The sequence below is a fragment of the Xiphophorus hellerii genome, chromosome 14 (genome assembly GCF_003331165.1).
Source record: "Xiphophorus hellerii strain 12219 chromosome 14, Xiphophorus_hellerii-4.1, whole genome shotgun sequence".
NCBI lineage: Eukaryota > Metazoa > Chordata > Actinopteri > Cyprinodontiformes > Poeciliidae > Xiphophorus > Xiphophorus hellerii.
Window position 1 is genome coordinate 24,345,782 of NC_045685.1, and position 14,623 is coordinate 24,360,404.

Genomic DNA, 14,623 nt, shown 5'->3' on the forward strand with positions numbered 1-14,623 from the left:
CATTCAAACAATATTTTATTATACACATATGTGTATACATAATTTATGTAGACAAATGATTTCGTCCTACACCTTTTGTGAAGTCATTCCCAAGAGCCATAATAGACAAAAATTCAATGCATCACATGTGTTAAGATACAGCTGGCTGTGATTATACACCTGGCCAGTAGGTGGTTTCGTGTGCACATGAAGCCTCAAGAAATGAACCCTTTCTCGAACCAGTTGGCTCAAGTGGTTCAATGCCTCATGAGGCTTCATCTCACCATCACTAACGGAAATATTTACCGAAAACACCAAACCTCTTTCCAAACTACCTTCTAAGAGGAGATAATGCTACCTCGTGAGCTCCGTAGCTTTCCGTGTGTTTCACTTTAGCTGCACTGAAGAAACTATAGACGATTTTAGTTCCCCCTTGAATTTTCCGCTTTGAGCCTCCTCTCAACATAAAGTTATATTAAATATCTTACAACATTAATAAAAGGTTCATATATTTCAGTGAGTGAAACACAGTATTAAAGTAATTACACAAACACACGGATGTTTCCAAGCCTTTTGTTTCTGTTAATTATGAGGATTTTCTGCAGCTAAGTAAAGAAGAGCATTTATTTTTAGAATATTACATCATTCTGACTAATGAAAAAATTACTTCAGAATGTGAGTTTGGAGTCAGTTATCAAAAGGTAATTATTCTTACAAAAGAACCATATTTGAACATCTAATGAATTTTTTTGAGTCTGATCTGTTTAGTTTGTAAAACAGTCTAATGTTATATCAGGTTGTAGTTTTGTAGGTTGTGATTCAGTTTTAAAGTTAAACACTGAATGACTACATATATTTTAGAGGAACACGGTGAAATGTTGTTTTGACCTGAAAATACTAACAATAACAGAATCTTGTGAAAAAAGGTTCATGTTTCCATAGAAAGAAGTGAAAACATGAAAGGTCACTGAAGAGACAAGATGTAAGAAGACAGATAACTTTAATTAAAGCCACAAAGACAATTAAAGTTATTATTTTGCTTGTATCGTCATACATGTAACTGAGCAAAGAGATGTTATTAATCACTCATTTAAAAACATACAAATAAAATATGTTAGAAACATAAAATAACAGAGGAAAACACTGTGAAGCCTCCCAAAGGAACAAAAAGTGTTTAACTGAAGCTCCTCAATGCTAAGAAACAAAAGTCACGTTGCAGCTGTATAAAATACCAATATACTGTTATGAACCTGGTTGTGTAGAGCATGTACAAACACATTTTCACAGCAGAATTTTAACAATGACTTCTGTTTAACAAACTTGGGAAAATAAAAATCTCTCTGCTGTTAGCTCTAAATCAAAATCTGACCAGATCTCAATAATATTTGAGGGTTTTTTTCTTTCAAACAAACATCACAGCGTTCTATTTCTGGGCTTCAGACATGTGACTCGGATGCTGCAAGAAATTCTGATGGGGGTCAGGAAGTGGATTTCTCTGGTTCAAAACGGAGCAAAATGGATCACAGCGAGTAGGCTAATGCTCTAAATGGGCCGGCACAGGCGAGATCTCTACAGAAACCCCATGTTCAGAGACAGTGGGGAAATAGTCACAGCTCACTGTGACTGTAAGGCTGGGTAGGTTATATTTAATTTATTCAGCTTTTTTTAGCATGGAAGACCCACCAAATAAACATTTTCTGTCCAGGACTCAGCAGTAAGTTAGCTGCAAACAACATTAGCACTCTGGGAACTACCAAGCTAGGGGGTAAAAATAATACATCTTACAATACATATGAACAGGGCCGTGCAGAGACCTTTGGACGGGCAGGGGCTCAAAATTAAAAAGGGGCACATTGAACAAGACCTTATAACACCGTACAGCAACATAACAACACATAATACCTACATTTCTAAGTTTCACCTACAAAACACAGCTACGGATGACATGTAAAAGGATGGTCTTATCGCTCTACAGTGTTGTATGCATGCGCAAAATTTTTGTAACAACATGCATTGTGTCTGTTTTTATACATTGTAAGTCAGTGCCTCACCAGCTATGAAACTCACCATCCGTCACTGTTTTGCACCCATATGAATCTTTGTGTTTAAATAATTGTTTTTTCATCCTGAAACTTTTTCCACAGGTCCCACAAGAGAAAGGCTTCTCACCTGTGTGAATTTTCACATGATTATTTAAAGTATCTTTTCGAGAGAAACGTTTTCCACAGTTCCCACATGAGAAAGGCTTCTCTCCTGTGTGAATACTCATGTGCTGAATTAAATTCCTTTTTGCACTGTAACTTTTTCCACAGGTTCCACAAGAGAAAGGCTTCTCACCTGTGTGAATTTTCACATGATTATTTAAAGTTTCTTTTTGAGAGAAACGTTTTCCACAGTTCCCACAAGAGAAAGGCTTCTCTCCTGTGTGAATTCTCATGTGCTGAGTTAAAGTCGTTCTATAACTGTAACTCTTTCCACAGGTACCACAAGCAAAAGGCTTTTCACCTGTGTGAATACTCATGTGATTATTTAAATCATCATTTCGAGAGAAACTTTTTCCACAAGTCCCACAAAAGAAAGGCTTCTCACCTGTGTGAATTCTCATGTGAACATTCAAATTACATTTTAGAGAAAAACGTTTTCCACAGGTCCCACAAGAGAAACGCTTCTCACCTGTGTGAATTCTCATATGGTCAGTTAAATGTCCATTTAGAGTGAATCTTTTTCCACAGGTCCCACAAGAGAAACGCTTCTCACCTGTGTGAATTCTCATATGAACAGTTAAATTATTTTTACGGGTGAAACTTTTTCCACAGGTCCCACAAGAGAAAGGCTTCTCATCTGTGTGAATTCTCATATGAACAGTTAAATTATTTTTATGGGTGAAACTTTTTCCACAGGTCCCGCAAGAGAAAGGCTTCTCACCTGTGTGAATTCTCATATGAACAGTTAAACTATTTTTACGGGTGAAACTTTTTCCACAGGTCCCACAAGAGAAAGGCTTCTCACCTGTGTGAATTCTCATGTGATGAATGAAATCATCCTTTTGTCTGTAACTTTCCCCACAGGTTGAACAAGTGAAAGGTTTTACTCCTGTGTGAGTTTTCATGTGTCTCATCAAGTTACTGTTTTGAGAAAAGGTTTCATCACAAATTTTACAAGAATATAATTTTTGCCCTGCGTGAGCTTTCTTGTGCTTTTTTTGTTTTGAAGTGTCAGTTCTGCCTTTCTGCTCTTTAGTTTTCTCATATTTCTCCTTTTGTTTCTGTTCTCCGTATCTGTTTATTCCCGGGTCTTCAGAATTGTTTGCTTCCTGATCCTGGTTCTCAGCGTCTGGAGAGTCATGAGAGATGAGTTGTTTCCTCTGTGGTTCCGTTTCATTGAGAACCTCCTCCTCTTTACACACACAACATCGTGGGAGATCTGGACAAAAAGACAAAACAAAAGACTTTAAATGTCAATCAAACTAGAAATCCTTCACTATAATCTCTTGATGTATCAAAACAGGATTTTATTGGGTTATTTTAAAATGATAATCTTACAAGAATGAAAATTAACTCAACCAATGAGGTTCTTCTGATTAGAATGGAACTAGATGAGAGTCAAAATATGATATTATGGACCTCCAGGTGAGCAAACACGATAGCGATAGCTTAATCTAGTGGCTTCCTGACAAATGTTAGAAGTTTTCATCCTCCCTGTAGCTACAGGATACATATCACATTAAAGAGTGACATAAAATGCCTAAAGCGAAACACTACAGTGTTTTTTAATCTCACCCACTAATATTGTCAGACATTGCTCCACTCACACACTCAACACAAACTTTCAAAAGCACGACTAAATCTCAGGTTTACTTTCCTGTTAGTCACAGCCAAATTGGTAACAGTGGGGTGATTGTTGTTAACATGCAGAAAATAATGGCAAAATGATCCTATTGAAAAATTTTTCCCATGAATGTTGGACAATTTGGAAGATTAAATATGAAATGTGAAAATGGACAATTATATAATTATTGAAACATTTACAAATTCCCAGAGTTGAATTTACTACTTTTTACTACCTTTTTTAATACCTCTACAATATTTTTACTACCAACACAATATCGAGCCAATTTCGCACCAATTTCCTCAATTTTAGGAGATCGATGATCAGTCGATATTTATGTGAAGCCAATCTCATCCTTTGATCTTTTCTACTTCAGCAAAGGTCTAAAAATCAGCCACTTTCCTCTTCTGCTCTGCAGCGAGAGGTTTGACTGATAGACCGGCCCACCAGGTCATGTCTGCAAGCTGGTAGTCATCAACAGTGACCCCACTGTTAGACCGGTTCAGAGACTTTCTTCCCATATTTAGCGACATTTCAATTAAAAAAAATGGCCTTGGCTAAAATCGAAATTGGCAGATCAAACGTTTTATAGATTGATAATCTATGATCTGCGAGAAAGTTGCAATCGGTTCAATGACCCATTAAAGATGACGACTCATTTAAGACAAAACTTTATCCCACTTACGTAAAGGTCTAAGTGTGACTTTTACTTGATAAAAACCTCACCTTAAAAACAGGAAGCACTGTAGAGACTATTTGTCCAAAACTCAAATTCAAATATCAAAAAGCTTAAGACTTAAAGGTGATCAAACAAAAGGTGAATCCAACTCAAATAGTCACCTTATGCACCGTGGGTTCTGGCTTAAGCAGTCTGAAAGATTAAAATGCAGTTCTTTGTTTTATTTTGTATTCAGACAAAACATGTTACAGGCGTCACAGGACTCTGCTGGTTCTCCTGCTCTGATTCCTGCACCTGTTCTCTGACTGGTTGACTGATGAATGACTGATGACTGAAGTGACTGGTAAAAAACCTTATGATGACCTTACGATTTATATCGTGAAACACCCACATCCCAAACTGAAATTAACTAATTAAGTGAATTACTAACCAAATTTTAAATTTAGGTTGTTATTTATTCTTAAATAACAAATTAAAAACAAAAATTCTGATTATAAATTAACTAGAAAATAAGGAAAAAATAAAAATAAACTAAATAATCTAAATTCTAAGATTTAACTGAAAGTACAGTAGATAAATAGCTCCTACAAGCACTATTTTTAGTGTTTATCCTAAATCCATAAGACTTAGGATATTTGTCTTCTTAATGTAAAATGCAGTGTCATTAAAATTTCACAAGCCGATGTTTTATTCTCAATAGAATATTAGTTTGCTACTAATTGTTTATTTCAGTTACTAGGTTACGAACAGCTGTTGCCATTATTCAGCTATTGTTTGGTGCACAATAACAAAAATTATACAATATGAGAAGCTAAAACCAGTTTCTCAAATCAAATTTTGATGTCCGTTAGCTTTAAGCTTTGGAAATCCTGTATTATGTACATCAGAACAGAAGTTGTTCAGGAAAGACATCTGAGCCTCCGCTTTGATTGAAGAAGCTTTCATAATAATCACCCTTTAGCCATTTCCTGAATCAGAAGCTGCAGTAAGGATCTCAGTACCATAAATTATACATAAGTCAAATAAATCTGCTTATATCAATGTCAAGTACAAGAGGAAAACATTCATTCAAAGTCAAATGCAAATTGCATCAAAATAAACAATCCTGAGTTATTAAATCAAAACTTCCTGAGAGCACAGCTAATTGTTCTGCACTGGTTCTGATTGGCTGTTTCTGACTGAGCTGAGTAATTCTGCAGAACTCAGTGAGGAGGATGAGAAGATCGATTTATTTTCAGAGATTATCTGTCTTATGTTAGGAGGACATAGCGAAAGTTTTATGTAAAATCTTTAAGTTACAAGCTGCAGCTTTAAGCAGACGTTCGGTGTGAGAGTTCACTGCCGGCTGGAGGTTGAGCGGCGCTTCGTCTGTGAATTATTACTACAAGTAGCGCGTAGCGGCGGTCCAAGAGAGAGAGCAGAACTATCTTTTTACACCACCAGCTCATTGACTTAAATTATTTTTCAGGTTATTTGCTTAGCTTTCTGACTGTCACACTCATCCGGGAGAGTGTTGGTAGTTGTGCGCTGCTTTACCTGAGTCTGGCCGCCTCGAATGTCTTTTTTTCTTTCCTGCATTGAGCTTCAATATAGCAAAACTCCGTCAGGTGCTTGTTTTTTAAATGTGATATTAGATTAGTTGTGTTGCTGTATTTTTGACGTGCTTCACATCTGAAGTATTTTTCTGGCGCAACATGCAAACGTCCCCATTCGCTCTCAGAGCGTTAAAGTTCCACATGACAGGATTTGTTGCTGCGCTTGTGCAGCGTGAAGAAAAGAGGAGATAAGCTGCACACGCAGGCTGCGAAGAGAGATAGATGTGATCGGTTTTAGTGATCGGCAATCACGATCATACACTGTTTCACGAAAATCGGCCGACTGTGATCGGTGGCCGATCGATCGACACACCTCTACTTCCAACTATTTCACCAAAGAGACTCTTTAACCCGTCCAAAGTCGGTCCTAGAGGCCCGGCACCCTCCATGTTTTAGATCTCTCCCTGGTTTAACGCACCTGGATCAAATGATGGCTCATTAAAGGCCTAAGAAGAACACTGACATGCTGAAAAAAGGTTGTTGGTACCACCATGGAGAAAACTAAAACCTGCAGGACTAAAACGTCTCGGCCCTCGAGAACCAACTTTGGGCAATCCCTGCTTTAACCAGTCTTTGCTATCACTATTATTGGTGTGTCAAAAAACAACTAAAACTAATAAACAAAGAATACTTAGCCTGGTCACCCGCCAGGCTTGTAATACACTGGGAAAAACCCAGAGTTTTCAAACCTGAAGGTTTCATCAACTATATTACGTAATCAGTCACTAAATTAAAGGCTAAAAGTATATGGTAAAAATCCTGAATTTTTATAAACTCACACTTAATCTAATAAACAATATATTTAGTTTTATATTTACACCATGAACACAAAGTATAAATTGTAATTTGATATAGAGAGAAGAAAAACAAAAACAAATAGATTACACACAAACATAATTAAAAATAATAATTTTAAACCCAACTTTAAACAGCACTTTGAGTAAAGATAAGACTGTCACAGATCAACAAACTGTAATTTAGATATTGATGAATAGTAAACAGTTCAGGTCAAAGTTGATCATTCTATTTAATATTTACAATTTGAGTGGATTCTTTAAATAGGTTTCCGAAACACAACTATTATTTATCTGTCTAAAAACTCTCTTTAACCTGTATCATTAGTAAAACCTGGATGATATGAAATTTATTGTGCGGTTTGTCCGTAAAGCTACATTTACACTGTAACCGTTAACTACTCAGCCACCCGCCGTGTTCAGTCTATCCACTCACCTCTTGTGATTTCAACAAGCTTCAGTTCAGTTTGAAAAGGCTTAATAACGTTATTCATCACTGTTTTGGCTGGAGGAGCCAGGCAGTTGGACCATTTGACGTCATTTACCCAGAGTGCATTGCAACGTGAACAACATGGCGACGTTCCTGTGACAATATTTTATTAAAATCTATAAAAATTAAATGACCTACAGTACCATTACTGTATTGTTTTTACATCTAAAATAAATTTTTCCCAAATAAAATCTATTGCTACAACTAATCATGGATCCCTTAAACAGAATCTAGTGTCGTCTTTTGTCACTATCTTCCCTTCTGTTGATTTTGGATGCGAGTGGCGATCCTAACTGACCGCCTTGAACGAAGCTGAAGTTGGCTTCTGGTTGTAGCTTCTGATTCAGGAAACGGCTAAAGGGCGATTATAACAGAATGAAAGCTTCTTCAGTCATAACAGAGGCTCAGATGTCTTTGCTGAACATTTTCTGTTCAGTTTTTTATTTTTTTAAATTTTTTGTTACACAAAACAATAGCTGAATAACGGCAACAGCTATTTGGATCCAGCTCACAGTGCGCATACTATTGCTGATTTCAACTACAATGCAAACCAGCATCAGTATCTCTCTGTTTTAGACCAAACATGAAGGAAAACTTGACCAACTCCTATTAGCCCCTGTACTAACCTTCATTATGCTGCACTACAAGCAAATTATCGCCACCTCCTGGACATGAAAATATCATATTTATGCAATATAATTATTACGTTTATACAATAGATAATAATGCGCCAACGAGTTAAGAATATGTAAACAGCATTGCTGGGTCCAAACTAACGGGCCCACTTTGGCAGGCCCCGGTTAAATTTCTTCAAGCATTTTCTACTTCTGCTTAATATTTACAATTTGAGCTGATTCCTTAAATATGTTTCCGAACACAACGATGATTTATCTGTCTAAAAACTCTCTTTAAAATGACTAATCAGTAAAACATGAAGGTGTTTCGTACCTATTCGGTGTAAGATGATCTGCGGTATCCGGGTAAAATCCATCAGTCTGCGCTGATCCTCCGTCTCTTCCTCCATCTTAACGTTGATTTCTTTCCACTCTGTGAATGTTTCTCCAGCAGGAGTTACCTGCTCGTTGATAAACTCTCTCTGAGGCGGAACTGAAGACATTTTCACTGAAAACACCAAACCTGTTTTCAAACCGTCTTCTAACAAAAGAAAAGCCAAGGCTGTCCCGCGTGTTCTGTTTTTATAGTTTGTGTGTTTCACTCTGGCTGTACTGAAGAAACAGGAAATGATTTTTGGTTCCGCTTTGAATTTTCTGCTGTGATTCTTCTCTTTGTTAAAAAAATACAAACTTTATTGATAGGTTTATTGTTAGTGGAAATTTAGAAAATAGTCTCTTTTAGTTATATGTGTAAACTGGGGTTGTGACTCTTATTGTATGGTGGTAAAACATAACGCTTGCATACTGCTTGCTTGATAATTCAAGACCAAGTATACGTAGGGAGGGAATGTTTAGTGAGAATAGATCAGTCTGGAAAAAACACTGATGATGTTGTTGCAATAACTAATAAAATGCTGAATGAGTGAAAATGACTTATGTCTCCTTGGTAACTAAGAGTGATAGCTCATTAGAGTAAACTTTGTTATTCATTTAAGTTTTTCCATTACTATTCGTTCAGTACCTCAGTTCACCTGAGTGAAACGCAGTATATAAAATAATTACACACAGACTAATGTTTTCAAGCTTTTTCAGTTAATTATTAAGTTTTATGTTTTTAACACATTTACTAAAGATTTATATAAAATGTTTATATTAAACTTCCAACGTTTAATAAAAACATTTTAAATCAGAAATGTGACACAGAAGCACCTTCATGCTGCCACCTACTGACAAGAACCTGATACTACACCTACATTGTTTCAGCTGCAACAGATGTAGAAATCAGTGACTCGGCTATTTTTCTACAATCTGTGCTTCTGAATTCATTTCAGTGGATTTCATATGCTGGAGTATGTTTAAACAGTCATGTTCAATAACATGGAATCAGACCAGCAAATAAAAACATTTTATGTCAGAAATGTGGGTTTGAAGTCAGGTATCCAAAAGTTTCTGTTGTAAGACGGTTTTTTTCAATTATATTTAAAATGTTCCAGTTAAATACAATACTCTAAACCACATGTGGCCTCATACTGTTTAACTTTAAAATGAATCAGAACCTACAAACTACAATCTTATCTGCCGATATAATAACTGTACGTGTTTTGTTCTAATTCAGCAGATCTACTCAATAAATTAAAATATGAGAGAAAATGTGGTATTGAGATCAAGGGTATCTGTGGTTACTCAATTTAAGCAGGTAATAAGCATTGTTCTCTTTAAGCCTACATTTATGAAGTAAAATGTTTTTATTAATTTAATGTCAAGTCTTCATTAGATGTAACCAGAAATTAATTAAAATAAACAGAAATACAAGGTTTTAAAACATCAGTCTGTGAGTCATTATTCAATGTACTGTGTTGTAATAGGGTTAATAGAGAAAATAAAATAAATAAACATTTCAATTATATTTTAATTTACTAAGTAATACTGTATATTAAACGAGTTGATTTAAAGCGGAACTAATGAATCGTTCACAGTTTCTTCAGTACAGCCACACTGAAACACGGGAAGATTTCTGAATATTTTTGTTATTTAATAAATTACCTTAAGAAAACGAAATTGTTAAAAAGCATATAAGTTTTATAATAATAATAATAATAATAATAATAATAATAATAATAATAATAATAATAATTATTATTATTATTATTATTATTTTATTAATTCGTGGGGGATAATATATATGTAGCATCACGATCCACACTCCTTTCCAGTAGATGGCGGTAATGCACATCAATAAGTTGTTTGCCAAACGCCATAAAAAAGAAGAAGAAGAAGAAGAAGAATAAGAAGGCGGGGAAGATAAAATCAGAGCTTTTCCTTTGTTAGACGTTGGCTTGAAGAGTTTGAGGTTTAGCTAATATTTCCGTGTTTTCAGTGAAAATGTCTTCAGTTCCGCCTCAGAGAGAGTTTATCAACGAGCAGGTAACTCCTGCTGGAGAAACATTCACAGAGTGTCAAGAAATCAACGTTAAGATGGAGGAAGAGATGGAGGATCAGCGCAGACTGATGGATTTCAGCCGGATACCGAGGATCATCTTACACCGAATAGGTACGAAACACCTTCATGTTTTACTGATACGGATGAGACCACAGACATGAATACTTAGACGCCTTGTTGAGCGTCTATATTGCTTTGCTAATGTTTGGTTGATTGACTGATGGATTGATTGAAAGAGTAACAGGAATTAGTTAATTACTTCAATTTTAAAAGTCACAAAACGAGGAATTATTCTATTGAATTTACATTTGTGATTAAAAAAACTTTACTAAAAATACAATAACATTAATTAAAAATATGTTTCCTTTTCTCGAACAATTGTGAAAACTAAGGTTAATTGTCTCTACATAAAACAAAATCTTTATATATATTATCGATTATAAACGACATCTCCACAAAACTTTTTTTTTATATGAATGCAAAGCCAAAAAGGTTTCGGGGTGAAAATAGTGAGCATTTTATGTTAATTTCCTTTTTGACTTTTTGCATATACTGATTGGCAAATAGTATCCATGCATAATTTTGTAGGAGGCCTCTCTAATTTTATTAGTTATTCAAAACTGACCAGGATTATGACCTCTGCTGCACGTTTTCCCTCTCTGTCGCAACCGACTTTCGTGTCTAAAAACTGTTATTAAAGGCCAATACAGCCAACAAAACCTTAAAAAAAAATTTAAAAATCAAAGTTTAAGATCCATGACTCTCTAATCTCTAATCTATCAGTACAAGAAACTACTGGTAAGAGCTTAATGAGTAAGTGTTTAAAATATTCATTTAATTATGTTTTTCTTAGAGCGTATTCTTATATTTATTATTGTTTAAGTTCTGTTGGTTTTTTTCCCCTCAAACAAAACTTTGTATCATTGAATAATAACAGCACATTTCAGTGTACACAAAAGTCCAAAAGTGGAGGAATTTATTACCAAAAAAATAAAATACATGGTCGCCTATTATGAAAGAACTCAAACCATCCGGTGGATTAAGCTACGCGATCACCAGGTGCTCAAGCTGTGAAAAAGCTTTTCACTGGCAGAATGTGAAAAGGACAGCCCCAGACTCTCGCAGCGCATCTTTCTACTAAGTATCTCTACGGAAAATCCATAAAACACGTTTCCAATTAATATCACAAATGGCAAGAAAATATCGCTAAAAAAGATGAACTGCGGCGGAGATTTTATTTTTTAATGAAAGCGCACATGTTCGCTGAAGAATATTTTTATTTTAATTTTTGTTAATGAAAGTGTAAGGCTCATTGTTTGACTCACATATTCAAGCTTTTTTTTTGTCTTTTTGTCCAGATCTCCCACAATGCTGGAAAGAGGAGGAACTCAGCAACCCAGAGGAAAACTCCACTTTGGATCAAGAAGAATCAGAACCTCTGCAGATAAAACGGGAACATGAGGAACCAGAACCTTTGCAGATAAAAGAGGAACCAGAACCTCTGAAGATAAAAGAGGAACAAGAGGAACCAGAACCTCTGCAGATAAAACTGGAACAAGAGGAACCAGAACCTCTGCAGATAAAACCGGAACAAGAGGAACCAGAACCTCTGCAGATAAAACGGGAACATGAGGAACCAGAACCTCTGCAGATAAAAGAGGAACCAGAACCTCTGCAGATAAAACCGGAACAAGAGGAACCAGAACCTCTGCAGATAAAACGGGAACAAGAGGAACCAGAACCTCTGCAGATAAAAGAGGAACAAGAGGAACCAGAACCTCTGAAGATAAAAGAGGAACAAGAGGAACCAGAACCTCTGCAGATAAAATCGGAACAAGAGGAACCAGAACCTCTGCAGATCAAACGGGAACAAGAGGATCAAGAACATCAACAGTACAAAGACGAAGAAAAGCAACTCTGCATCAGTCAGGATGAAGAGCATCTTGTGCTGAAACAGGAGACTGATGACATGTTGGTGAACAAACAGCAGAAAGGCACAACTGAGACTTCAGAAAAAGAAACACACAAGAAAACTCAACCAAACCAAAATCTATATTCTTGTAAAATTTGTGATAAAACCTTTTCTCGAAATAATTCCTTCATGATACACGTGAGAACACACACAGCCAAGAAATCTTTCACATGTACAACCTGTGGAAAAGGATACCCTTACAAGAGTCGTTTAATTGATCACATGAGAATTCATACAGATGAAAAACCGTTCACATGTGCAACTTGTGGAAAAAGTTTTCATCAGATTGGCACTTTAAACAGACACATGAAAACTCACTCAGGTGAGAAGCCTTACACGTGCACAACCTGTGGAAAAGGTTTAGCGTCTAAATCTCAGTTACTTTATCACATGACGACTCATACAGGTGAGAGGCCTTTCTCTTGTGGGACCTGTGGAAAAGGTTTCCGGAGGAAATCTGACTTGACTTGTCACATCAGAGTTCACACAGGTGAGAAACCGTACTCATGTGGGACCTGTGGAAAAAATTTCACTTATAAAAAAAGTTTAACTGTTCACATGAGAGTTCACACGGGTGAGAAGCCTTTTTCATGTGGGACCTGTGGAAAATGTTTCAGTCATAAAAAAACTTTAACTGCTCACATTAGATTTCACACAGGTGAGAAGATGATCTCTTGTGGCATATGTGGAAAAGATTACTTGTTTAAATCTCAGTTAGTTGTTCACATGAGAACTCACACAGGTGAGAAGCCTTTCTCATGTGGAACTTGTGGAAAAAGTTTCCCGTATAAAAAAAGTTTAAATATTCACATGAGAACTCACACTGGTGAGAAGCCTTTCTCATGTGAGATCTGTGGAAAAAGTTTAACTCGTAAAAACAGCTTAACTGCTCACATGATGATTCATACAGAAGAGAAGCCGTTCTCATGTGGAACCTGTGGGAAAAGTTTTATTCATAAAAAAAGTTTAAATGCTCACATGAGATTTCATACAGGTGAGAAGACTTTCTCTTGTGGCACCTGTGGAAGAAATTGGTTGTATAAATCTCACTTAGTTATTCACATGAGAACTCACACAGGTGAGAAGCCTTTCTCATGTGCGACCTGTGGAAAATGTTTTGCTGTAAAATACCTTTTACATTTTCACATGAAGACTCATACAGGAGATAATTCTTTCTCATGTGGGACCTGTGGAAAATGTTTTCCTTTTAGGTCATTTTTACTTCTTCACATGAACAGACACACAAGAGAGAAGTCTTTCTCCTGTGGGATCTGTGGGAAAAGTTTCACTAAAAAATACCTTTTAACTTCTCACATCAGAATTCACACGTGAGTAGTAGCTATGCATTGATTTATCAGCCAGCCGATTAATCTATGTTGATTTCCTTAATTTTGGGACATTGGTGATCAGCAGAAACATGCATGTGAAGCCGATCTGATCCCCCAATTTTATTGACCTGAGCTTTTGTCTTCTGCTCCGTTGAGAGGTTTGACTATTACACCGGCCCACCAGGTCATGTCTGCACTTTTGCAATCGGTGCACCCTTAGTGAAAAGTGAGGAAAATGTTTTGTGTGTAGATCCAGTTTACGTCATCACATGAAGATTCACACGGGTTAGAAGCCTTTCTTTTGTAGGTCCTGTAGAAAATGTTTCACTCATTAGAAATGTAACCGTTCACATGAGAACTCACACAGGTTTGATGGCACAATGTGAACCTCAAGTAAGATTCTCAGTAACTTGCTGTTTGGAAGTGGAGTAATTGCAACCGACACATTTTGTTCTGGCAATTTTATATTTCCATTTTATTTAATGAAACTAAGGAAGAGATTGTCTCTTAAAGAAACAATGAGTTTGAATGCTTTAATATTTAGACTTCTAAAATTTTGAAACCTTTATTGTGTTTATACTTTGTACTTTGTTTTATTTCAATGATTTGGAGAAATGGATGCATTTCTTTGACATGGTTTTAATGATTTTTCTGCTTAGAAAATGTATTGATGATATGGATTGAATTTCAGATAGAAAATGATTGAAAGTTTTTATATAATTTTAGATAATAAAGTATCATAAAGATGGTCATGTTCTTTTTTCTGTTTAGTAGAAGACTGGAATAAAACCTTCTGTTTGAAACAAAGTAAATCAGGAAAACCTTCATATATATATATATATATATATATATATATATATATATATATATATATATATAAATAAACAGCAGCAGTCCACAGAGC

The 14,623-nt window shown here is 35.8% G+C and overlaps 5 protein-coding genes across 18 annotated transcripts in view; 2 read left to right on the plus strand and 3 right to left on the minus strand.

Moving 5' to 3' along the window:
- LOC116733095 (oocyte zinc finger protein XlCOF6-like) overlaps positions 1-14,623 on the minus strand; it is a 778,765-nt gene that overhangs the window by 742,428 nt on the left and 21,714 nt on the right. The window lies entirely within an intron of this gene.
- Positions 1-14,623, minus strand: part of LOC116733104 (gastrula zinc finger protein XlCGF8.2DB-like) — a 570,370-nt gene that overhangs the window by 543,266 nt on the left and 12,481 nt on the right. Inside the window, exon 2 of one of the 6 annotated variants that reach the window (XR_004341941.1) lies at positions 3,304-3,402. The exons of the other annotated variants lie outside the window; for them this stretch is intronic. The gene's annotated coding sequence lies outside the window, so the exon portion shown is untranslated. Of the gene's footprint in view, positions 1-3,303; positions 3,403-14,623 lie in introns of those variants that run through there. 6 annotated transcript variants of the gene reach the window in all.
- The window catches only part of LOC116733103 (immunoglobulin superfamily member 3-like), a 919,724-nt gene that overhangs the window by 516,540 nt on the left and 388,561 nt on the right, over positions 1-14,623 (plus strand). The gene's annotated exons all lie outside the window — the stretch shown is intronic.
- LOC116733131 (butyrophilin-like protein 8) overlaps positions 1-14,623 on the minus strand; it is a 766,651-nt gene that overhangs the window by 352,496 nt on the left and 399,532 nt on the right. The gene's annotated exons all lie outside the window — the stretch shown is intronic.
- On the plus strand, positions 12,623-14,325 carry LOC116733127 (gastrula zinc finger protein XlCGF8.2DB-like). The gene has a single exon (XM_032583863.1). The coding sequence runs from the start codon at positions 12,698-12,700 to the stop codon at positions 13,721-13,723; it is 1,026 nt and encodes a 341-aa protein (XP_032439754.1). The 5' UTR covers positions 12,623-12,697; the 3' UTR covers positions 13,724-14,325.

Bases quoted from the DNA above. Each gene is read 5' to 3' on its own strand.
- LOC116733127 (XM_032583863.1), top strand. From the start codon at position 12,698: ATGAAAACTCACTCAGGTGAGAAGCCTTACACGTGCACAACCTGTGGA.